Below are 25,847 nucleotides of genomic sequence, written 5' to 3'. Positions count from 1 at the left end.
AAAAGAGTCTTCAAGGCTGATCCCCTGAAGATGGGCCTTAAGGGAGACAGGAGAGGCAGCCACAGGCCAGCACCAGAAATCCCCAAGAGTTCCTGAGGTTGTGAGGCCCTGGCCACCCCTTGCTTCTGAACTTTGGGCCTTGGAAAGTGTGAGAAAGTTTCTGTTTTAAACAGAGAGCGTGGGGCGCTTTGCTGGGTGGCTGAGGACACGCACAGAATGCTGGGTTCATGTCTCACCCACTCAGTCACCTGTCCCCGCTTTGTTGCTGCTCTGATTTATGGGTGTTCAGGTCATTCCGTATGCCCAGAGGGCTCGGGCACCCGCGTGGAATCTGCCTCGCAGACGTTCAGGTCAGCGTCCTGGAATTGGCCCAGGCTCACACCTCCGTGTTTGCCACCCCCCGGAACGTCTCCACTCTTCCCCTCTACAGGATCTCCAGTTCCAGCCCTCCAGCAAATATTCTGCATGTGCCTTCATACGCACACACTCCCGCGCGCACACAGAACAGAACAGGACGACTGGGTAAAGCCGAGAACATAGCATCTAGTGAGCCCTGGTGAATGGCAAGATGTCTCCTGGGAGACTAAGTTTCTAGAAAGCCTGGAGAAGCATAAGAGGGGGCATGATGGGGTAGAGGGAGTCAGAAGCGACAGTAGACTGTCATCAATGCAGGCCCAGGAGGCAGTAGGGAGAGCTCAAAGGAGGGCAGCACTGGGACCAGCAGCTTTCGTGCTGTCTGTCTGTCTGTCTCTGTCTCTCCCGCTCCCTCCCCCCTCAGTAATGGGGTGTGAACTCAGTGCCTACGAGCTGTCCCCTTAGCTCGGTCACTGGACACGGCTCCGCTCCAGCCTTTTGTGGTTCTCTGGAGATGGGGGTCTCACGGCCTTGGCTGCGGGCTGGCTCCGAACCGCTGGCAGGCCTGCACCGCGGGCCCGCTCGCCTGCTTTCACCGAGATGGGCCGAGGGCCGGGCAGGAGCTGTGCCGGGACCCAGGCCGGGCCGCGCATGCGAGCGGCCGTTGCTCGCCCTCGGCCCGCATCCGTCCTGCGCCGGGGCTCCCTTCTCTTTGCCTCCAAAGGCGGCCGTGCGCCCCGATGGACGCCGGCGTCCGCACGGCCCCGGCCCCCAGCAGACATCCAAGCCTGCACGGCGGAGGGCCCAGGGGCGTCGCTGCCGGTGCCGGCCGGCCGCCCCCCCCCCCCCCCCCCCGGGAAACCGGGTCCGCGCGGGGCTCCGCCCCTTCCGCCCTGCCTCCCGCATCTCCCCGGCAACCGGCCTCGGTCCCACCCCCTCCAGATCCGTAAACAGGAAGTAGTTTGAGCGCCGTCGTTTCCGGCGATGCTAAGGTGGGGAGTGACTGAACCGCGGCGGGCCGGAGCCAATGGCGAAAGATGGCTGGGACAGAGCCAATCCTGGCACTCGGGGGAGCGCGGCCGTGGGCGGGGCCGCCAGGACGCAGCCAATCGCGGCGGGCCTCGAGCGAGGCGTGGCCGGGGGCGCGGCCGGGCTGACGGCGGCGGACGGCGGCCAGGACGGGGTCAGGCGGGGCCGGCGCGGCGATGCTGCAGCTGCGGGACTCGGTGGACTCGGCGGGCACCAGCCCGACGGCGCTGCTGGCGGCGGGCGAGGAGGTGGCGGCGGGCGGCGGGGCCCGGCCGGGATCGGGCGCGCCTCTGCGCCAGACGCTCTGGCCGCTCAGCGTCCACGACCCCACGCGCCGCGCCCGCGTCAAGGAGTACTTCGTGTTCCGGGTGAGCGCCGGGGCGAGGCCGGGCCGGGGCGGAGGCCGGGGCTCCCGGGGAGAAGCTGGGCCGGGCCGGCGCGGAGGCCGGGCCGGGGCGGAGGCCGGGCCGGGGCGGAGGCCGGGGCTCCCGGGGAGAAGCTGGGCCGGGCCGGGGCGGAGGCCGGGCCGGGGCGGAGGCCGGGGCTCCCGGGGAGAAGCTGGGCCGGGCCGGGGCGGAGGCCGGGGCTCGCGGGGAGAAGCTGGGCCGGGCCGGGGCGGAGGCCGGGCCGGGGCGAGGCCGGGCCGGGGCGGAGGCCGGGGCTCCGGGGAAGAAGCTGGGCCGGGCCGGGGCGGAGGCCGGGGCTCCCGGGGAGAAGCTGGGCCGGGCCGGGGCAGAGGCCGGGCCGGGGCGGAGGCCGGGCCGGGGCGGAGGCCGGGGCTCCCGGGGAAGGAAGGCCGGGGCGGGCCGCGTGGAGTAATTTCTGGCTCGGCCTTGCCCAGCCCGGCACCATCGAGCAGGCGGTGGAGGAGATCCGTGCGGTGGTCCGGCCGGTGGAGGACGGCGAGATCCAGGGGGTGTGGCTGCTGACCGAGTAAGCGGGATGGCGTGAGCTCGGGTGGAGGGGCGGGCCTGGCAGAGCGGCCGACCTGGCAGAGCGGCCGGCCTGGCAGCGCTGCCGGGGCACCTTCCTGGGTCCCCCAGGAAGGCCTCTACGTCCTGCCCTGAATCGTGGGCCCCGGTCGGCCTGACCATGGTCCTGAAGGGTGGGGGCCGTTGCGATAGCCCCCAACTGACTCGTCTTGGCCTCCAGGGTGGACCACTGGAATAACGAGAAGGAAAGGCTGGTGCTGGTCACCGACCAGTCGCTGCTCATCTGTAAATACGACTTCATCAGCCTTCAGTGCCAGCAGGTGGTCAGGGTGGCGCTGGGTGCCGTGGACACCATCTCCTACGGGGAATTCCAGTTTCCCCCGAAGTCGCTCAACAAGTAAGTACATGCAGAGGGCCCAGGTCCCCGGGTGTCAGGGCCTCCTCCATGCTCTTGTGTCTCTGCCCTCAGCTTCAAGGAGTAATGGAAAGGCCCTTAAAATAGAGGTTAGTGACTTGAGGGCAGCAGATGCCTCTGTGAAAGGGGTGCTGGCAGCAAACAGCCTCAGCTCTTAGGCCTGCAGTAAAATTGGTTTATGTGGTCTTTGATAGATGGAAGCAGAGCTGATATGTTAAAAGCAAACTTGGAACTTTCCCACATAAGCATATTCTATCTCCAGCCAGGAGAAAATTACATGGCCATGTTGTATTCCTTACTGGTAGATTTTTCAAAAGAAAAAAAAAAAGTAAGGTGATACTTTTTAATGTATAGATATTGCCAAAAGTTAGATACATCTGAAAATATCTCATGACTTATTTTTAGGAGCTGATCAATGCTTTAAGAGAGTTTTCTAAAATAAGAGAAATGTGTAGACATCAGCACATCGTCAAACTATAAAACTTAGAGATCTGGAATTCAGGGAATTCAGGAGACGGAGACTTTACCTTTAGAAAAGTTTTAGCCAACACTCATTAGGACATTACAGGGATGGCTGGGCACCAGTGGCTTACTCACACCTGTAATCCAGAGACTGAGAACTAAGGATCGTGGTTTGAAGCCAGCCGGGGAGGAAAGTGCAGATTCTTTTTTTGTTTGTTTGTTTGTTTGTTTTGGCCGGTCATGGGGCCTGAACTCTGGGCCTGGACACTGTCCCTCAGCTCTTCAGCTCAAGGCTAGTGCTCTAGCACTTGAGTCATAGCGCCATTTCTGGCTTTTTTTTTGCTTATGTGGTGCTGAGGAATCAAACCCAGGGCCTCATGCATGCAAGGCAAGCGCTCTACCACTGAGCCACCTTCCCAGCCCGGAAGTGCAGATTCTTATCTCCAGTTGCCCAACAGAAAACCAACAGTGGTGCTGTGGTTCAAAGTGGTAGAGTTGTTAGCCTTGAGAAAAAAAGCTCAGGGATTGTGCCCAAGCCCCATGACCACCACCACCACCAACAAAAACCAAAAACACTTGGGTAGATTAATATATTCCCGTTCATTTGGAGTTACGGGAGGAGGGAATACAAAGCCTTGCCGTGCTGTCCAGGCTGTCCTTGACCTCATGATCCTCCTTCCTGTCTCGGCCTCCCAAGTGGGATTACAGGTGTTTCCCATCATGCCTGGCTGTGAGTTTTTTTTAAAAAACTATGGAATGATTGACGAATTTGCATGTCATCCTTGCACAGAGGCCACGCCAATCTCCATATAGTTCCAATTTCATAGGCATATAAAAGTGAAGTTTGGTGTATCCAAGAGAACAAAATTAGTCACACCTAAGGAGTTCTTAGAGCAGTTGTTCCTGGAGATGTAGTGACCGCTGACATCAGCCGCTCTCTGTGGGGAGCCGCTCTGGCTGTCCCACGCTCAGCCCCAGTGCTGTGTGCACTGTTGACGGCCGTCTCTGCTCCCTCAGGCGAGAAGGCTTTGGGATCCGCATCCAGTGGGACAAGCAGAGCCGCCCTTCTTTCATGAGCAGGTGGAACCCCTGGTCCACCAGCGTGCCCTATGCCACTTTCATAGAGCACCCGATGGCAGGGGTGGATGAGAAGACGGCGTCTCTGTGCCAGGTAAGCAGAGGGCAGCGATGCCGCACAGCCCCCTCCCTCCGCAGTGACCCGCGCTGCCAGTCAGCACCATCCAGTGCGGTGCCACACGGCTGCTGAGCATGAAGTGCAGCTAACAGGGAGAACATGGCTTGCGTTTTGATGAGGGGCTGTGCTGTAAGAGGTCAGGCGGTATGCAGCCTGGGTGGTGCGGCTGCCCTCTGATCGTGGGGGATGAGGAGCTAGTATGGGCTCTGCAAGTTTGTGCTGCTCTCATCCTGCTGAGCACCGCGGTGAAGACTGCAGCAGCGGGGGGTCCCTGGGCTGCGGCCGAGGCTGCTCCCTCAGGAAGTGCAGTATGCCCATGGCCACTCCAGTCAGCACCAATGCGGTCAGAGCAGGGAGGCCACAGCGGACAGGGAGGGGCAGAGACCATGAGGCCCTCGCCTCGTGACGCCAGGCTTGTCTCAGGTCACATGGCCACACATTCCTTGATTGTTGGTGACAATGCTGGCCGAACAAACCTCACTGTAAATTTTGTACAGCACAATGTTAAGACTCCAGGTTCAAGCCCCAGCTCTGCACAAAAACAAAAGGTCCTCATAGCAGTGGTTACATACAGGAGGTATACTGGTAACACTATGATCATGCTGGTTTATGTGTTTATTATACACTCTAAGATTAGAGTATACTCCTTTTAACAGAAGCAGCTCAGTGCCTAGCTGAGGTACTAGGCAGGTGGCGCTGTCTGTCTCCCGGATTTCACACCCTGTGGTTACCCTGTGCCATCTTGCTTCTGCTGCCCATCCTTTGTGTGTGCTGGGGATGGGTTGTCTGTGATGCATTCCTTAGACCTCCCCCCCCCCCCCCCCCCCCCCCCCCCCCGTCATGATGTCACATGTGACTGTGGAGTTCAGAGGGGCTTAAATTCCCAAAATGCTACTTTTTCCATGTTATGGATGATTCTGGTTTTGCCTAAAAGTTAAAGCTATATTGTAATTTTTTTTCTGTCTCTCTTTAAAGCTGGAAAGCTTCAAGGCTTTGTTAATCCAGGCTGTCAAAAAAGCCCAGAAAGAAAGTCCTTTGCCAGGACAAGGTAACAGCGTGTTGGTCCTGGAGTGCCCACTCTTCATTGAGACCTATGTGGGGCTGATGTCCTTCATCAACAACGAGGCCAAACTGGGTTACTCCATGACCAGAGGCAAAATAGGCTTCTGAGTGTCAGCATGGTGGGCACACCCCGAGGCTGGCGGTGGGCTGGGGCGTGGGCCACAGGGGTGGGGTGTCGTGTAGGGGTCTGAGCACAGTTAGAATAGCCAAGTGGATTCTATGTATTTAGTCAGATGTCGGATGCCGGCTGATGTGAGCTTACAAAAGTATAAAGATGAGCTGCCGTGCCCCTGGTGTTCCTGAGTCCGACTCCACGTGCCCCAGGCTCTTGGTAGCCCCGCCCCTCCAGCATGCCCAGTGTGGCTTGTAGCCGTCCACCCCCGCCCCCACCCGTGCGGTGGCAGGGTCCTGGTCTCAGTGCCTGCACGACTGCACATGTTTACACTTGGCGTCAAGTTTTGTATCTGAGATCCAGTCCACTTTTTAAGCTCAATACGAAAGCAGTCAGCAGACTGGTCACGAGCAAGATGCAGCCTAGGCCTGCTTAGCTCCTAGTGAACAGCAGGTCTTGTAAATAAGTTCGGCTTAAAGTCATCCTCTTTCTAGAATCAATCCAGATTGTGTTAATAATTGTTACCTTGTCGAGGCATAAAAGGTTAGTCCTTAACACAACTTATAACTTGAGGGAGTCGCCATTGATCGTTATTTGCACACAATTTTGACAGCTAGATGTATCCTAAGTTTGTGTTCTATTCGTGTTTAAAGGGGGCTGGGAGGTTTGCTTATTAAAGATGCACTTTCATAAAAGGCCACATGAGATCCTCCTGGATGTCCCCCCCCACACAGCCTGTTCCTGCAGCCTCTGCATCGTTCCCTGTGGTGTCCAAGGCTGCATCCGCAGTGTCCCCCATCACCTGAGGCACTTAGTAAATTCAGTTGCTGCTGTCTGCGTCCTCATTCCCAGTGCTGTGGGCCTCAGGCTGCCAGGCTGGGGCGTGCAGACGGTGCACATGGGCTCAGCCCGTGCTTTGGTTGTGTAGTAAAGACATTTAGAACCACAGAGACGTTGCTCCTTTTTTGAAGTTGCTGTTGTTAAAATGGCACACCAGCATGTACGCAGCTCTGCAGGCCTGTCCGCTTGCTCTGGGGCGGGGATGCAGCCTGTCCTGCTCGCTCCTCTGTGGAAAGGCAGGCAAGTGGGGAGCACAGGTCCAGTCGTGAGTCCTGATTCACTGTGTGGAGCTCTGGCCTGGCTGCCTCGTGGGCACCTCATAGAGCTGCCCGGAGCTGGGCTGGACAGGCCAGGGGTGTCCCTCGCAGAGCAAGATCCAGGAACTCAGGACTCCTTGCATAACTGACCTGCAGACCAGGACAGCCTCAACCCGCTGCCCCTCGGGGGTGTGCCTCAGGGAGTTGGGCCCCTACTCCAGAGCAGACTGCACTGCAAGGAGCAGCCACCCTGTCCTGAGCACTCAGTGGCTGGAAGAGGACCTATAGCAGAGGGGCGCTGTCTCCAGCTCTGGGAGGAGCTCAGCAGGCGGGGTCTGCCTGAGTCTAAGCCACAGCGTGCCTGAGAAGGGAGCAAGGGTCAGTAGTTTTAGGAACTGACAAGTGTTTATTTTAAATAATGAAAATTACAGCGGTATACTATACATATTTACAGAAATCTTGCTACAGAAAAATAGAATCACATCAGCAGCCCGGAGTCTGGCTGGAGGGCTCCACAGCCTGCCCTCATGCGAGGTTGTGTGCAGGCTCTGCCTGGGGTCTGCCCAGGTCCTATGCGTGGCCATCCCTTTGTCCTAGGGCTGGGCTGACCCCCTCCTTGGTCTCCAGGAAACACAGGCAGAAGTGGTCCTTACTGAGGAGGGCCAAGGAGTCCCCACTTAAATGCCAGCACAGGGAGAGCACTGGAAAGTCACCTGGGGAGAGACACAGATTAGAAGAGCAAGAGGCCAGGATCTCGGTGAGGGCAGCTTGTGGGTGAGCTGTCCACAGCAGCAGGTTTCTGCAGCTGGGCTCCCTGCTGCCTGACTGCGCGGGAGGCTCGGTCCCCACCCCACCCCCAGACGCTCACCTTCCCCGGGCACCTGCACTGACAGGCAGCCCGCAGGGGACCACAGGTACACCTTGCTGCCCCCCGTGCAGATGGCCAGTCGTGGCTGCTGCGGGTCCCACCGGAAGGCGCGCACAGGGGACAGCTGCTCCAGCACCACGAACAGCCTCAGCTTCCGGATGTCCCACACCCAGACGGCGTTGGGGATGTTGTCTGCAAGAGAGCAAGCAACGGCATGGGGTCACGCGTGGGGGAGGCACTGGGGCATGGGGTGGAGCAGAGCAAACAAAGGCTGCCAGCCCCACAGGGTAAGCCCCACCCTGGACCCTGGCTCTTCCCGGAGGAGCCAATGGGAGTGAGCAGGGCGGCCGGGCCCTGAACTGACAGCAGAGCTGCTAGGCAGGACATTCGCTGTGTCAGCAGACCCACACGGCGCCCTCATCCTTGCTGGCTGTTTCTATGGTGATGCGGACAGGCTGTGAGCACACACTGACCGTTCCTCGTCGCCAGGAAGCAGCTGTCAGGGCTGAAAGCCAGCATCCCTATGCCCATCCTGGGGTTGGCCCTGTCGGCCACGGGCTTAAGGGTCTGCAAGGACACTGGCATCGAAGCAATCTCATCTGGAACACAGGAGGGAGGGAGGACTGAGGCTGCAGGAGAGGATGCAGCTCCCATTTCTAGTCAGAGGGAGTCAAACTCTGACAGGCTCAACCAGAAGGCGCCCCAGCTGGTAGGAGGCCTGCCCACGTGCCCTGGGGTGCAAGGGCGCCACCACACACAGGGCCTGCAGCAGAGATGGGACAGCGGTGGCCAGCCAGCAGCTCCCTGTCCACCGCCCCAGCCATGGTCTTGGCTACCCAGATGAGGGAATGTCCCCACCCCGCCCAGCCACTCAGCTCACGGTCTAGCTGGGCCCCACTCAGCCTCCTGGCTTTCCCGCTTCCAGCTATAGGAAGGGCTTAGTGGCGGCGGCAGGTGGTGGTCAGGTTACCACAGGCCCATGAGAAAGCCCTTCCTCCACCCCACTCTGTGTAGGCAGAGAGGGGCTCAAGCATGGGCCCCAGGCTGGCTGAGGCACCGGTGTCCAGCCCCTGCCCAGTCACCCTCCAGACACGGGGGGTTAATTTCCATATAAACGTTGGCCTCAGAGAACCAGCTGTCCCGAATGGATTTCCAGGGCTTTCAGTCAATAAGCAGTGTCTGGGTGTTCTGCGCGAATCCCCCTCGAGCCCCTGGAGATGGGACGGGGGCGGGGGGCGGCACAGGCTGAACACCAGACACCCAGCACCCAGCTGCTCAAGAGCGGAGGGAGGAGAGCAGGGCCAGGCCACACTGGAAAAAGCTACAGGACCCTCAAAAACAAAACAGCTGGGCACGGCTCAGGGGTATAGCGCCTGCCAGCAAGAACAAACCAGGTCCTGGGCTCAATCTCTAGTACAGAAAACAACAGATCTAAAATGCACCTGGAAAGAGGAACCATATATGCCACATATACATGCAGAAAACAAGCAAATTTCCTCCCACCCAGGAAGAGGAGAGTCGTGGGTGGGTTGCTCACACTTGCTCTCTGCAGCTGAGAGGTGACTGGCCACTGGGAGGGGCGGCAGGAAGGCCAAGTGGTCCAGCCCCGGCTGTGGGCTCTTCTTGGCTTCCTTATACACAACCTGAGAGACACAAGGAGGCCACCAACCAGTTTGTAATGGACTGAGAAGCCAGAGGATGTGGGGGCTGGCCGGAGGGTGCCGGGCACCCAGGCCTGGCATGGCAGCAGGATCTACCCTCACTAGGAGGAAGGGGCAGCAACGTGGCCCCTGCTCGGCCCGGCACCTCCCCAGGTCGGGTCGGCCCTTTAACGAGCGGGGCCCCTGCACACAGATGGGCGATGCTCTGTGTTCAGACAGTCATGCTGTGCTCCTCCAGACGCTGCCTCAGACCCGCCTTCCTGGTACTTCACACCCCCTGCGCCTCCTCCTCCTCCCATGTGGTGCTCAAGGGCAGCTCTGGGGAGGTCCTGGCAGCTCCTACCTTGGCCCGCAGCCCCCGCTGCTCACCGTCCTGGTCTGGGGCACCTCTGGACAGGTGGACTCAGAGAGGGAGGCAGCATCTGTCTTTGTCTCCCAGAAACCCGGCCAGCGTCAGCAGGTGGGGCGCGCTAACACTGCTGGACAGACACCAGGTGGGCCTTCCTCTCTGCCACGGGCCCCAGGCTGCTCCCACTGCAGTCCTCCAGCCCTGCTTCCCTGTCTGTCCCTCTGTCCCCACTCTGCAGAGGCAGCAGTCTGTCTGTTCTTTTCTGCCTAAGACCCAGAGTAGAGGCTGACACAACAGGTATCTAGAATTTTCTGGCAGGGCCCTGGTCCCCGCTGTAGAAAGCAGGGATCTGCAACAGGGCAAACCAAGAAGGAGACATGTGGCTGGGGTAGGCAGGGAAAGTACAGGCCTGTAGGGGCTCGGGGAGCCTGGTGACAGAAAATGTCAGGGGCAGCCACCCACGAAATGAAGGGGCAGCGCCTGCCCCAACCCCTCGCGCCTGAGCAGAGACCCGCAGGGCAGACTCACTATCTTGGGGTCGCTGAGGGCAGCAGGATGAGCAAGCTCAGTGAGCACCTTCCACGTGACATGATTAAGGAGGCGCACCTGGGGAAGGAACCGCGGACGTTGTTGCCTGTGCCACCACCCGGCCCCCCCGAGGTGGTCTGTGCCTTGCGCTCACTCTCTCTCACCTTCCCATCGTAGCTGCCCACTGCCAGGAATTGGCTGCTGGGGCTCCAGGCCACAGACTTGATGCCCAGGGACCATTCGTAGGCACAGTATGAAGACAGGAGCCGGCCGTCCAAGGAGTACAACAGAATCTTGTACTGCAGGGGAGGGCAGACATGCAGACACGTCACGTGTGCCTGGAGCACGGCACCGCTGAGGGCTGCAGCGAGACCCCGCTGCCAGCCGGGGTGACGTGGAGGACCAGGGCTGGGCCTCCAGTGTGGAGAGGTGCAGACTGGAACGAGCCGGGAGGAGGGAGGCAGCGCCCTGTCACCGCGGAAGTGAGGCGGTGTCTGCCCTCCCGCTGCTGTCAAGAGCGTCAGGTAAACGCGGATGGAAGCTCTCGGGCGAGAACACCCCACTGCATACCTCCAGGCAGGAGTCCCACACCGCCAGCACACAGCCGTTCGGCGCCCATTCGATCCCCACGAGATCCTGGGTGTCGGTGTCGAAGTGCTGCCAAGGGAAGACAGGGAGACCCCTTGAGGACTCCGACCCTGCCCTGCGTTAGGTTACAACGGACGTTTCTAATGTTCTACATTTAATTTTCGCACACAGAAATGTCTGCATCCTTCCCGGGAACTGTGTCTCAGGCCTGCACCCTGCGCAGGCATCACTGGCAAGGCCAGCCTGGGCTCTGCCTCCTGGCGCCCACCCGACAAGGTGCCCTGTGTGTCCCTGCACATCCCATGCATCCCCACCTGCCCAGCGAGCCTCACTCCTCAGAGACCACTGCTGCCTAAACCCTGTTCCGACACTGGTGCCTCCCTCCCTCCCTCCCTCCCCACGTGTCTCTAGTTATTGCATCGTGCTCAGGTTCTGCCATCTGCAGACACACGCACTTGCAGGGCAGCGTAGTCTGTGCTGCAGCCCCCAACATGTAGAGACCAAGCTTCGGTAGGGGTGAAGCTCAACCGTGTTCCTCCTGGTGCGGTGCCTATTTGTGAATGCAGTGCACTGATGGCTGTGTGTGGGGGGGGGGCACGGGAGTCCCGAGGCACCTGCTCCCTGCCTCCCGCCCCTGTAGCCTTACCCGAAGGAGCTGCCAATCACTGCATACAAACACGCTCACATAGTCCCTGCAGTCTCGCCGCTCGGCCAGCGCCAGATACCGGCCATCCCTGGTAAAACTTATTCCTGCCAAAAAAAAAAAAAGGAAGCAAAAAGTGTCAAACAAGAGAAAGTACAGCAGTAACTGCCAAGGAAGGACGAGAAAAACAAAGCAGAGGTCAAGAAAAGGAAGACCCACGAATGCAGCCTGCAGTACAACGTCTGGCCACAGGGCTCATCTAAGGGCAGGAGACTGGTGCGCACACACACGTGCATGCACACACACACACCACACAGTTTCTGAATTATATCACACGCACACGTGCATGCACACACCAGTTTCTGAATTATATCGCACGCACGTGCATGCACACACCGCAGTTTGAATTATATCGCACGCACACGTGCGTGCACACACACACACTGCAGAGTTCTGAATCATCGCACACACACGTGCACGCACACACACACTGCAGTTTCTGAATTATATCGCATGCACACGTGCATGCACACACACCGCAGTTTCTGAATTATATTGCACGCACACGTGCATGCACACACACACACACACACACCGCACAGAGTTCTGAATCATATCAAATGAGCTGATCCCTCATGAGTCTCAGAAATCTTCCAGAAAGAATATAGCGCCTTGTGAATTACCAACTTCTATTTAAAATAAAATTGTAGGAAACACAAAGATATCTTCGGATAGAGGAAGTCAGCTTGTAAGCTGGGCATGGTGGGCACACCTGAAACCTGGCACTCAGGAGCCTGAGGCAGGAGAGCTCTGGGTTCAAGGCCAGGCTGGGCAACCCAGTGAGACCTTGTCTCAAAGACAAAAGTCAACTTTTTACTGTATTATTTTTGCTTTCACATTTTATTATTTGGGAGAACTAATTGTGTGTGTGTGTGTGTGTGTGTGTGTGTGTGTGTGTGTGCCACCCCTAGTGCTTAATCTCAGGGCCTGGGTGCTGTCCCTGAGTTTTTGTGCTCAAGGCTAGCATTCTACCACTGGAGCCACAGTGCCACTTCTGGCTTTTTGGTGGTTGACTGGAGATAAGAGTCTCATGGAGTTTCCTGCCTGGGCTGGCTTTGAAACATGATCCTCAGATCTCAGCCTCCTGAGTAGCTAGGGTTATAGGCTTGAGCCACTGGCACCTAGCCAAGGAAAACTAAAAATTAAAGATAAATACTCAGAAAAAACTTTGGCCAAACCATTAATTTTTTTTTTCCACTTCTGCATTAGCTTAAAAAGCCCCAGGCCAAGTTCCATGCTTCAAAAATAACTACTAGTTCCACTAAGGAAATGCCTGTCCCCTCTGAGAGATGCTAGCAGCCCAACTCTACAGCCGAAGAATAAACCACTGTCCCCCGCAGCCTCTGGGATCTGAGCACATCAGCTAGGCTGGGGTGTGCATTCCAGCATATCACCAGGTGTGTTTGGCCAGCCAAGCCTTCCTCCCAGAGGCCCCAGGCCCAGCGACCCCATCACCCAGTCCTCTGCGAGGAGCTTGAGTTTGATCCGACAGCTGACCCCAGCTCTGCAAGAGCCAAGCATCTTCCATGGTGAATGTGGGGCAGATTTGTCTTTCAGAGGCCAGGTACAGACTTAGCATGTCCAGGAGTCTCATGAGAGGTCCCCCAGGGCTGAGGAGCTGTGGACGCACGTGTGGCATGCTGTTGGAGCTACTTTGAAGCTCTCCATGTCAAAAGGGTGGAAGGTCCCAGAACCACGGCAAAGCTGGGCATCTGAGGGGCTCGGACGACTCACCCTGCTGACAAGCTTTGGGGTACTTGATGTACGACACAGACTTGGTGCACAGGGACCAGACCGTGATCCGCAGCTGCCGGGGAAGGAAGATGAGGAATTGAGCATGCGCTTGGCATCTTGCCAAAATCCAATATGGCAAAAAACAAAAACTAAATATATGTATGCTAAATATACATAAAACTAAATATACAAAACCTAAATACACATATTGGTCACCTCTATCAGTTCCTGTGAACTACTGGAAGGACAGTGCTCCCCAGGCCACACTCCACTGAGGACAGCTCCCAACAGGACAAGGGCTGTTGCGGGGAATGGGGGTTCAGAACACTGCTGAGGGCGGGAAAGGGCTGCCACACACCAAATGCTGCATGCCAACAGGACCCAGGGGGGAGGAAAGGGAGGGGTGGGGGGTGAGGTGGGTGGGTGGAGACTCACTCACGTGGAATTCAGTTGTATTCAGAATGTGGCGTCCGTCTGGGCTCCAACAGGAAGCCACAAGTCCTGCGGAGCCCTCATCAATTTTGCAGTGCCATTCTGGCTGCTCCAGAGACCACACCTAGATTCACAAGAGGTAAAGCATGGTTGAACACTGACCACCTCACTCCACCCAGCTCTGTGGGGGTGAGTGGGGGGAAGGGGAAGGTAGCTTCAAAAAGGATCAAATGAGGGGCTGGGAATGTGGCTCAGTGGTAGAGTGCTTGCCTAGCATGCATGAAGCCCTGGGTTGGATTCCTCAGCACAACATAAACAGAAAAAGCTGGAAGTGGCGCTGTGGCTCAAGTGGTAGAGCATTAGCCCTGAGTAGAAGCAGCTCAGGGACAGTGCCCAGGCCCTGAGTTCAAGCCCCAGGACAGGCAAAAACACCAAAAGCAAAACAACAACAACAACAACAACAACAAACAGTAAAAGGAGAACTACTGTGAAGTTCTAGCCGAAAGGCTGGGGCCAGATCCACTGCAGCAGCAACACTGCTTGGCCGCTTCCTTCTGTGGAAATTTCCTTCAGAGCAGTGTACTGCCTCCAGCCCAGGTCACAGCCAATTAGGCTTTGGGTGTACTTTGGTAGTACTTCCTAAAACATACAAGTCCAAGGTGCAGCTCTGCGTTTCGTAAACACTTGTGTTTGCATTTGCTTGCAAACTAAGACTTCTCATTTTACAAGTATTTCAACTCAACTATTAGAACACTATAGCTTTAAAAGACACCAATTGGAACTGAATAGTACATTTTTTCCAAAACAAAATGGCACACAGGAAAATCAGTCCTTCTTAAATATGAACACTATCCTCACCAGAGTACCTGTATGAGCCTCTGAAAATATGGACTGTATTACATACCTGCAGAGTCTCTATCTGTGCATGCCACAACTGCATGAGCCCATTGTACACAGCACACACACACGTTCATGACCAACACTGTACACAGCACACACACATGCATGAGCCCACTGACACAGCACACACACACCTGCAAGAGCCCACTGTACACAGCACACACACCTGCAAGAGACCATTGTACACAGCACACACACACATCCATGACCAACACTGTACACAGCACACACACCTGCATGAGCCCACTGTACACAGTACACACACACCTGCATGAGCCCACTGTACACAGCACACGCACCTGCATGAGCCCACTGTACATGGCACACACCTGCATGAGCCCACTGTACACAGCACACACACCTGTAAGAGCCCATTGTACACAGTACACACACACCTGCATGAGCCCACTGTACACAGCACACGCACCTGCATGAGCCCACTGTACATGGCACACACCTGCATGAGCCCACTGTACACAGCACACACACCTGTAAGAGCCCACTGTACACAGTACACACACACCTGCATGAGCCCACTGTACACAGCACACACACCTGCATGAGCCCACTGTACACAGCACACAAACCTGCATGAGCGCACTGTACACAGCACACACACCTGCATGAGCGCACTGTACACAGCACACACACCTGCAAGAGCCCACTGTACACAGCACACACACCTGCATGAGCCCACTGTACACAGCACACGCACCTGCAAGACCAACACTGTACACAGCACACACACCTGCAAGAGCCCACTGTACACAGCACACACACCTGCAAGAGCCCACTGTACACAGCACACACACCTGCATGAGCACCATTATACACAGCACACACACCTGCATGAGCCCACTGTACACAGCACACACACCTGCAAGACCAATACTGTACACAGCACACACACCTGCAAGACCAACACTGTACACGGCACACACACCTGCATGAGCCCACTGTACACAGCACACACACCTGCATGAGCCCACTGTACAAAGCACACACACCTGCAAGACCAACACTGTACACAGCACACACACCTGCAAGAGCCCACTGTACACAGCACACACACCTGCATGAGCCCACTCTACACGGCACAAACACCTGCATGAACCCACTGTACACGGCACACACCTGCATGAGCCCACTGTACACAGCACACACACCTGCATGAGCCCACTGTACACGGCACACACACCTGCATGAGCCCACTGTACACGGCACACACACCTGCATGAGCCCACTGTACACAGCACACGCACCTGCATGACCAACACTGTACACAGCACACGCACCTGCAAGAGCCCACTGTACACAGCACACACACACCTGCATGAGCCCACTGTACACAGCACACACACCTGCATGAGCCCACTGTACACGGCACACACACCTGCATGAGCCCACTGTACACAGCACACGCACCTGCATGACCAACACTGTACACAGCACACGCACCTGCAAGAGCCCACTGTACACAGTACACACACCTGCATGAGCCCACTGTATACAGCACACACACCTGCATGAGCCCACTGTACACAGCACACACACCTGCATGACCAACACTGTACACAGCACACACACCTGCATGAGCCCACTGTACACAGCACACACACCTGCATGAGCCCACTGTACACAGCACACACACCTGCAAGAGCCCACTGTACACAGCACACACACCTGCATGAGCCCACTGTACACAGCACACACACCTGCAAGACCAACACTGTACACAGCACACACACCTGCAAGAGCCCACTGTACACAGCACACACACCTGCAAGAGCCCACTGTACACAGCACACACACCTGCATGACCAACACTGTACACAGCACACACACCTGCAAGAGCCCACTGTACACAGCACACACACCTGCATGAGCCCACTGTACACAGCACACACACCTGCAAGACCAACACTGTACACAGCACACACACGTGCAAGAGCCCACTGTACACAGCACACACACACCTGCATGAGCGCACTGTACACAGCACACACACACCTGCAAGAGCCCACTGTACACAGCACACACACACCTGCATGAGCGCACTGTACACAGCACACACACACCTGCATGAGCGCACTGTACACAGCACACACACACCTGCAAGAGCCCACTGTACACAGCACACACACCTGCAAGAGCCCACTGTACACAGCACACACACCTGCATGAGCACCATTATACACAGCACACACACCTGCATGAGCCCACTGTACACAGCACACACACCTGCATGAGCCCACTGTACACAGCACACACACCTGCATGAGCCCACTGCACACAGCACACACACCTGCATGAGCCCACTGTACACAGCACACACACCTGCATGACCAACACTGTACACGGCACACACACCTGCATGAGCCCACTGTACACAGCGCACACACCTGCAAGAGCCCCACTGTACACGGCACACACCTGCATGAGCCCACTGTACACAGCACACACACCTGCATGAGCCCACTGTACACAGCACACGCACCTGCATGAGCCCACTGTACATAGCACACACACCTGTAAGAGCCCATTGTACACAGTACACACACACCTGCATGAGCCCACTGTACACAGCACACGCACCTGCATGAGCCCACTGTACATGGCACACACCTGCATGAGCCCACTGTACACAGCACACACACCTGTAAGAGCCCACTGTACACAGCACACACACCTGTAAGAGCCCACTGTACACAGTACACACACACCTGCATGAGCCCACTGTACACAGCACACACACCTGCATGAGCCCACTGTACACAGCACACAAACCTGCATGAGCGCACTGTACACAGCACACACACCTGCATGAGCGCACTGTACACAGCACACACACCTGCAAGAGCCCACTGTACACAGCACACACACCTGCATGAGCCCACTGTACACAGCACACGCACCTGCAAGACCAACACTGTACACAGCACACACACCTGCAAGAGCCCACTGTACACAGCACACACACCTGCAAGAGCCCACTGTACACAGCACACACACTTGCATGAGCACCATTATACACAGCACACACACCTGCATGAGCCCACTGTACACAGCACACACACCTGCAAGACCAACACTGTACACAGCACTCACACCTGCAAGACCAACACTGTACACGGCACACACACCTGCATGAGCCCACTGTACACAGCACACACACCTGCATGAGCCCACTGTACAAAGCACACACACCTGCAAGACCAACACTGTACACAGCACACACACCTGCAAGAGCCCACTGTACACAGCACACACACCTGCATGAGCCCACTCTACACGGCACAAACACCTACATGAACCCACTGTACACGGCACACACCTGCATGAGCCCACTGTACACAGCACACACACCTGCATGAGCCCACTGTACACAGCACACACACCTGCATGAGCCCACTGTACACGGCACACACACCTGCATGAGCCCACTGTACACAGCACACGCACCTGCATGACCAACACTGTACACAGCACACGCACCTGCAAGAGCCCACTGTACACAGTACACACACCTGCATGAGCCCACTGTATACAGCACACACACCTGCATGAGCCCACTGTACACAGCACACACAGCTGCATGACCAACACTGTACACAGCACACACACCTGCATGAGCCCACTGTACACAGCACACACACCTGCATGAGCCCACTGTACACAGTACACACACCTGCAAGAGCCCACTGTACACAGCACACACACCTGCATGAGCCCACTGTACACAGCACACACACTTGCATGAGCCCACTGTACACAGCACACACACCTGCATGAGCGCACTGTACACAGCACACACACCTGCAAGAGCCCACTGTACACAGCACACACACCTGCATGAGCCCACTGTACACAGCACACACACCTGCATGACCAACACTGTACACGGCACACACACCTGCATGAGCCCACTGTACACAGCGCACACACCTGCAAGAGCCCCACTGTACACGGCACACACCTGCAAGAGCCCACTGTACACAGTACACACACACCTGCAAGAGCCCACTGTACACAGCACACACACACCTGCATGAGCCCACTGTACACAGCACACACACCTGCATGAGCCCACTGTACACAGCACACACACCTGCATGAGCACCATTATACACAGCACACACACCTGCAAGAGCCCAGTGTACAGGGCACACACACCTGCAAGAACCCCGTTATGCACAGCACACACACCTGCAAGAGCCCACTGTGCACAGCACACACACCTGCATGAGCCCACTGTACACAGCACACACACCTGCATGAGCCCACTGTGCACAGCACACACACCTGCATGAGCCCACTGTACACAGCACACACACCTGCATGAGCCCACTGTACACAGCACACACACCTGCAAGAGCCCACTGTACACAGCACACGCACCTGCAAGACCAACACTGTACACGGCACACACACCTGCATGAGCCCACTGTACACAGCACACACACCTGCATGAGCCCACTGTACACAGCACACACACCTGCATGAGCCCACTGTACACAGCACACACACCTTCATGACCAACACTGTACACAGCACACACACCTGCAAGAGCCCACTGTACACAGCACACACACCTGCAAGAGCCCCACTGTACACAGCACACACACCTGCATGAGCCCACTCTACACAGCACACACACCTGCAAGAGCCCACTATACACAGCACACGCACCTGCAAGACCAACACTGTACATGGCACACACACCTGCATGAGCCCACTGTACACAGCACACACACCTGCATGAGCCCACTCTACACAGCACACACACCTGCAAGAGCCCACTGTACACAGCACACGCACCTGCAAGACCAACACTGTACACGGCACACACACCTGCATGAGCCCATTGTACACAGCACACACACCTGCATGAGCCCACTGTACACAGCACACACACCTGCATGAGCCCACTGTACACAGCACACACACCTGCAAGAGCCCAGTGTACACAGCACACACACCTGCGAGAGCCCACCGTACACAGCACACACACCTGCATGAGCCCACTCTACACAGCACACACACCTGCATGAGCGCACTGTACACAGCACACACACCTGCATGAGCGCACTGTACACAGCACACACACCTGCAAGAGCCCACTATACACAGCACACGCACCTGCATGAGCCCACTGTACACAGCACACACACCTGCATGACCAACACTGTACACAGCACACACACCTGCATGAGCCCACTGTACACAGCACACACACCTGCATGAGCCCACTGTACACAGCACACACACCTGCATGAGCCCACTGTACACAGCACACACACCTGCATGAGCCCACTGTACACAGCACACACACCTGCATGAGCCCACTGTACACAGCACACACACCTGCATGACCAACACTGTACACGGCACACACACCTGCAAGAGCCCACTGTACACAGCACACACACCTGCAAGAGCCCCACTGTACACAGCACACACACCTGCATGAGCCCACTCTACACAGCACACACACCTGCAAGAGCCCACTATACACAGCACACGCACCTGCAAGACCAACACTGTACATGGCACACACACCTGCATGAGCCCACTGTACACAGCACACACACCTGCATGAGCCCACTCTACACAGCACACACACCTGCAAGAGCCCACTGTACACAGCACACGCACCTGCAAGACCAACACTGTACACGGCACACACACCTGCATGAGCCCATTGTACACAGCACACACACCTGCATGAGCCCACTGTACACAGCACACACACCTGCATGAGCCCACTGTACACAGCACACACACCTGCAAGAGCCCAGTGTACACAGCACACACACCTGCGAGAGCCCACCGTACACAGCACACACACCTGCATGAGCGCACTGTACACAGCACACACACCTGCAAGAGCCCACTATACACAGCACACGCACCTGCATGAGCCCACTGTACACAGCACACACACCTGCATGACCAACACTGTACACAGCACACACACCTGCATGAGCCCACTGTACACAGCACACACACCTGCATGAGCCCACTGTACATAGCACACACACCTTCATGACCAACACTGTACACAGCACACACACCTGCATGAGCGCACTGTACACAGCACACACACCTGCAAGAGCCCACTGTACACAGCACACACACCTGCATGAGCACCATTATACACAGCACAACACCTGCATGAGCCCACTGTACACAGCACACACACCTGCATGAGCCCACTGTACACAGCACACACACCTGCATGACCAACACTGTACACGGCACACACACCTGCATGACCAACACTGTACACAGCACACACACCTGCATGAGCCCACTGTACACAGTACACACACCTGCATGAGCCCACTGTACACAGCACACACACCTGCATGAGCACCATTATACATAGCACACACACCTGCATGAGCCCACTGTACACAGCACACACACCTGCATGAGCCCACTGTACACAGCACACACACCTGCATGACCAACACTGTACACGGCACACACACCTGCATGACCAACACTGTACACAGCACACACACCTGCATGAGCCCACTGTACACAGCACACATACCTGCAAGAGCCCACTGTACACAGCACACACACACCTGCATGACCAACACTGTACACAGCACACACACCTGCATGACCAACACTATACACAGCACACACACCTGCATGAGCCCACTGTGCACAGCACACACACCTGCAAGAGCCCACTGTACACAGCACACACACCTGTAAGAGCCCATTGTACACAGTACACACACACCTGCATGAGCCCACTGTACACAGCACACACACCTGCAAGAGCTCACTGTACACAGCACACACCTGCATGAGCCCACTGTACACAGCACACACACCTGCAAGAGCCCACTGTACACAGCACACACACCTGCATGAGCCCACTGTACACAGCACACACACCTGCAAGAGCCCACTGTACACAGCACACACACCTGCGAGAGCCCACCTTACACAGCACACACACCTGCATGACCAACACTGTACACAGCACACACACCTGCATGAGCCCACTGTACACAGCACACACACCTACATGAGCCCACTGTACACAGCACACACACACCTGCAAGAGCCCCACTGTACACAGCACACACACCTGCAAGAGCCCCACTGTACACAGCACACACACCTGCATGAGCCCACTGTACACAGCACACACACACCTGCAAGAGCCCAGTGTACAGGGCACACACACCTGCAAGAACCCCGTTATGCACAGCACACACACCTGCAAGAGCCCACCGTACACAGCACACACACCTGCAAGAGCCCACTGTACACAGCACCCGCACCTGCATGAGCCCACTGTACACAGCACACGCACCTGCATGAGCCCACTGTACACAGCACACGCACCTGCATGAGCCCACTGTACACAGCACACACACCTGCATGAGCCCACTGTACACAGCACACACACCTGCATGAGCCCACTGTACACAGCACACACACCTGCAAGAGCCCACTGTACACAGCACACACACCTGCATGACCAACACTGTACACAGCACACACACCTGCATGAGCCCACTGTACACAGCACACACACCTGCATGAGCCCACTGTACACAGCACACACACACCTGCAAGAGCCCCACTGTACACAGCACACACACCTGCAAGAGCCCCACTGTACACAGCACACACACCTGCATGAGCCCACTGTACACAGCACACACACACCTGCAAGACCAACACTGTACACAGCACACACACCTGCATGAGCCCACTGTACACAGCACACACACACCTGCAAGAGCCCAGTGTACAGGGCACACACACCTGCAAGAACCCCGTTATGCACAGCACACACACCTGCAAGAGCCCACCGTACACAGCACACACACCTGCAAGAGCCCACTGTACACAGCACACACACACCTGCATGAGCCCACTGTACACAGCACACACACCTGCAAGAGGCCACTGTACATGGCACACACACCTGCAAGAGGCCACTGTACATGGCACACACACCTGCATGAGCCCCACTGTACACAGCACACACACCTGCATGAGCCCCACTGTACACAGCACACACACCTGCATGAGCCCACTGTACACAGCACACACACACCTGCAAGAGCCCCACTGTACACAGCACACACACCTGCAAGAGCCCCACTGTACACAGCACACACACCTGCATGAGCACCATTATACACAGCACACACACCTGCAAGAGCCCAGTGTACAGGGCACACACACCTGCAAGAACCCCGTTATGCACAGCACACACACCTGCAAGAGCCCACCGTACACAGCACACACACCTGCAAGAGCCCACTGTACACAGCACACACACCTGCAAGAGGCCACTGTACATGGCACACACACCTGCAAGAGGCCACTGTACATGGCACACACACCTGCAAGAGGCCACTGTACATGGCACACACACCTGCATGAGCCCCACTGTACACAGCACACACACCTGCATGAGCCCCACTGTACACAGCACACACACCTGCAAGAGCCCACTGTACACAGCACACACACACCTGCAAGAGGCCACTGTACATGGCACACACACCTGCAAGAGCCCACTGTACATGGCACACACACCTGCAAGAGGCCACTGTACATGGCACACACAAATGCATGAACCTTACTGTACATGACACCACACTTGCGCACACCTGGATGACACCCCCCCTTGTACACAGCACACTTCTAGATGACTCCCCACTTGTACACAGCACACATCTGGATAATTCCTCACTTGTACATAGTACACACACACACACACACACACACACACGCACACACACACCTGGACAACCCTCCACTTGCACATGGCACACAGGTGGCTAATTCCCCACATGTACAAGGCACACCCCTGGACCACGCCCTGCTTGCACACAGCACACGCACCTGGACGACTCCACGCTTGTACATGGCACACAAGATGAAGAGGGAGTCTGCTGACCACTCTATGTGCTGAACCTGGTCCAAGCAGGTGTACAGCTGCAGGATCTGAAGAGTGCTCACCTCCCGGACCACTAACCGGTATTGGACACAGGAAGCCTAGGAGAAGAGAAGAAAGCAAGGCTATCTGTGGGGAGCTCCCAGAATGCCAGCACTGATCTGTACTCAGAGACCAGCTCCTTCCCTGTCTCAGACACTTAATGTCTACTTAGCTTTGTGTTTATCAACCACCACACACTCCCCCAAACAAGATAAGTGGCACAAAGTGCAAACTAGGTTTTAGACTACCACCGATTTGATCATCATGCCGCGCATACATGTATTCAATTATCACATGTACTCTATAAATTTATACAAGTGAAACAATCATCATAAAATAAATAAGCCTGGTACTGGTGCTCATGCCTGTAATCCTAGATATTCAGGAGACTGAGACCTGAGGATTGTGGGTTGAAGCCAGCAGGCAGGGAAGTCTAAGAGACTCTTAACTCCAATTAACCACCAAAAATTCCAGAAGTGGCGCTGTGGCAGTGGTAGAGTACCAGCCCTGAGCACAAAAACTCAGGGACAGTGCCCAGGATCTGAGTTTAAACCTCAGGACCAGCGTGCATGTGTGGACACACACATACAATTCCAGTAAGAGATTATAACCAGCGTGCCAAAATGTTGAAGTACAAGCCCCAAAGCACTAAAATTAGACACACAAGTTAAAAAACAAAACAAAAAAAAACACCCTCTTATTTGCTGAAACTTTTATAAACAGTTGTGGAGGGGCACCTTGAAAAACATAGTAATTCTTGAGGGTGCCATTTAAGTTAATTTTCTACTTTTGTAGCTGAATGCTATTGTATGCCATTTAGAATAACTTTCTATAAAGAAAGTAAACATGCAACTTAAGAGTTGAGATCTCAAAGACCTGGGCAAAGGTAACAGGAATGACAACAAAAGCTCAAACTGGAAAAAAGAAAAAAAAAAAAAAAGCTGTGGCCGGTTAACAGAAAACAGTGGATAGATAAACTAAAGCACGTTTCCCCTGTGGTATTGGGACTTGAACTCTTTTGAGCTTTTTGCTGGGTAACTAGATTTGTCCACCCAAGCTGGCTCTGAACCAATATCCCCAGATCTCAGCCTCCTGAGTAGATAGGCTTACCCCCCAACGCCTGGCTTCAAAGCATACTTTTTGTGAGGCTTTTCTTCTGATTAATGGCTTTCCAGGGTCACATACCCACCCCCTTCCTTCTTCCCCTGCAAACGACACCATTGATCACATTGGTATTTCTTGAAACAAGAGTTACTGCTCAGTGATTTAAACACTTTCCTGTCACTCCTGGAAGGAGCAGCTTAAAAAAAAAAACTATAGTCTTGACAAACTCTTCTTCGCCTTGCTGGTTATTTAATCCTTTATTCCGGTGTGCTGAGGACACAGGGTAGGGAAGCAGCCCACCGGGAATCAGTCTGCAGCAAGGGAAATGATACATGTGCCTTTGTGACAAAGTAACAGTGGGCTGGCACGCTCACACCGTCCAGTTACAAGCAAGCAGCACCTCCTCATCCCCCTGGACTGCTCTGACCTCACTCGCCTGTGCAAGGAAGTTGGTCGCTGCCTGGCTTCCCCTCCGGCCCCGGGGCCCTTGACGCCTGCCTAGGCGATCTGCCCTTGCCCGGGTCTCACCCCTGCCCAGGTCCCGCTCGGGCCCCCCTCCGGCCCTGGGACCGGCCGAGTCTGCACCTTCTAAGGGCATCTGCCCAGGTCTGCAAGCCCAGGTCCCGCTCCGGCCCCCGACACCTGCTCCGGGACTCAGCCCCGGACTCAGGCACCCGCGCCCGCCGGGGTCCCCGCCGGCCCGCCCGCCCGCCCGCCCCGGGCCCCGGGCCCCGCTGCCCGCCCTCCCCGCCCTCCGAGCTCCGCGGAGCTCTGCAGCCCGGCGCCTCCGTTCAGCTGCCCGCCCGGCTCCCGGCGCCGCGGGTCCGCGCCGGGGGCCGCCGCCGCCGCTCACCAGGTACTTGCCGTTCGGGGAGAACCTGCACAGCAGGCTGGACAGCTTGAACACCTCGGAGAAGTTCATGGTTGCCGCCGCGCGGGCTCCGACCGCCGCCGGCCGCGGCCCCGGAAGTGAGGCGGCGGAAGCCAGCCGCAGCCAATGGGCGCGCAGGGCGGCCGCGCTGCATTGTGGGGCCGGGAGTCCGCGCCGCGCTTAGGGCGTTGCTGGAGGCCGCGTCGCATTCCTGAGCCCCGCCCCGGGCGGGACGGGCCGGCCTCCCGGCCTCCCGCGGAGCCCCGGGCCGACCGCGGGGCTGTGGGGTCCCTAGGAATCCCCCCCAGCCTCCCCCGCAGCTGGGGCGGCAGACTGGATGCGGGAGGCGACGGCCAAATTTGAATTTCAGATAAACAGTGACTACTTTTAGTGACCTGGGACGTAACTGAGACTGAAATAGGTCTCGCTTACCTGAAATTCAAATTAAACAGGGAACTGGTTAAATTT

General features: G+C 56.4%; 2 protein-coding genes and 1 non-coding gene across 3 annotated transcripts; 1 reads left to right on the top strand and 2 right to left on the bottom strand.

Annotated features, from left to right (window-relative positions):
• The first annotated feature begins 1,527 nt into the window (after nt 1–1,527).
• On the top strand, nt 1,528–6,509 carry Tprg1l (tumor protein p63 regulated 1 like). Its single transcript, XM_042702027.1, has 5 exons — nt 1,528–1,751; nt 2,225–2,316; nt 2,536–2,712; nt 4,210–4,363; nt 5,363–6,509. The coding sequence occupies exons 1-5, from the start codon at nt 1,560–1,562 to the stop codon at nt 5,555–5,557; spliced, it is 810 nt and encodes a 269-aa protein (XP_042557961.1). The 5' UTR covers nt 1,528–1,559; the 3' UTR covers nt 5,558–6,509.
• Nucleotides 3,938–4,040, bottom strand: LOC122127402. The gene has a single exon (XR_006151139.1). It is a non-coding gene; the product is annotated as a U6 spliceosomal RNA (small nuclear RNA).
• Nucleotides 6,510–7,046: 537 nt separating the features above from the next.
• On the bottom strand, nt 7,047–25,463 carry Wrap73 (WD repeat containing, antisense to TP73). Its single transcript, XM_042701985.1, has 12 exons — nt 25,362–25,463; nt 23,311–23,463; nt 13,529–13,645; nt 13,090–13,162; nt 11,299–11,402; nt 10,635–10,721; nt 10,229–10,363; nt 10,065–10,142; nt 9,064–9,169; nt 8,000–8,125; nt 7,527–7,718; nt 7,047–7,371 (listed from the first exon to the last, which is right to left on the bottom strand). The coding sequence occupies exons 1-12, from the start codon at nt 25,428–25,430 to the stop codon at nt 7,229–7,231; spliced, it is 1,383 nt and encodes a 460-aa protein (XP_042557919.1). The 5' UTR covers nt 25,431–25,463; the 3' UTR covers nt 7,047–7,228.
• Between the last annotated feature and the right edge of the window lie 384 nt (nt 25,464–25,847).

The sequence above is a fragment of the Dipodomys spectabilis genome, unplaced genomic scaffold, assembly GCF_019054845.1.
Source record: "Dipodomys spectabilis isolate Male_0828 unplaced genomic scaffold, ASM1905484v1 ptg000299l, whole genome shotgun sequence".
Taxonomy (NCBI): Eukaryota; Metazoa; Chordata; class Mammalia; order Rodentia; family Heteromyidae; genus Dipodomys; species Dipodomys spectabilis.
Note: the sequence above shows the minus strand (reverse complement) of the source record. Positions and strands in the feature narration are given on the sequence as shown.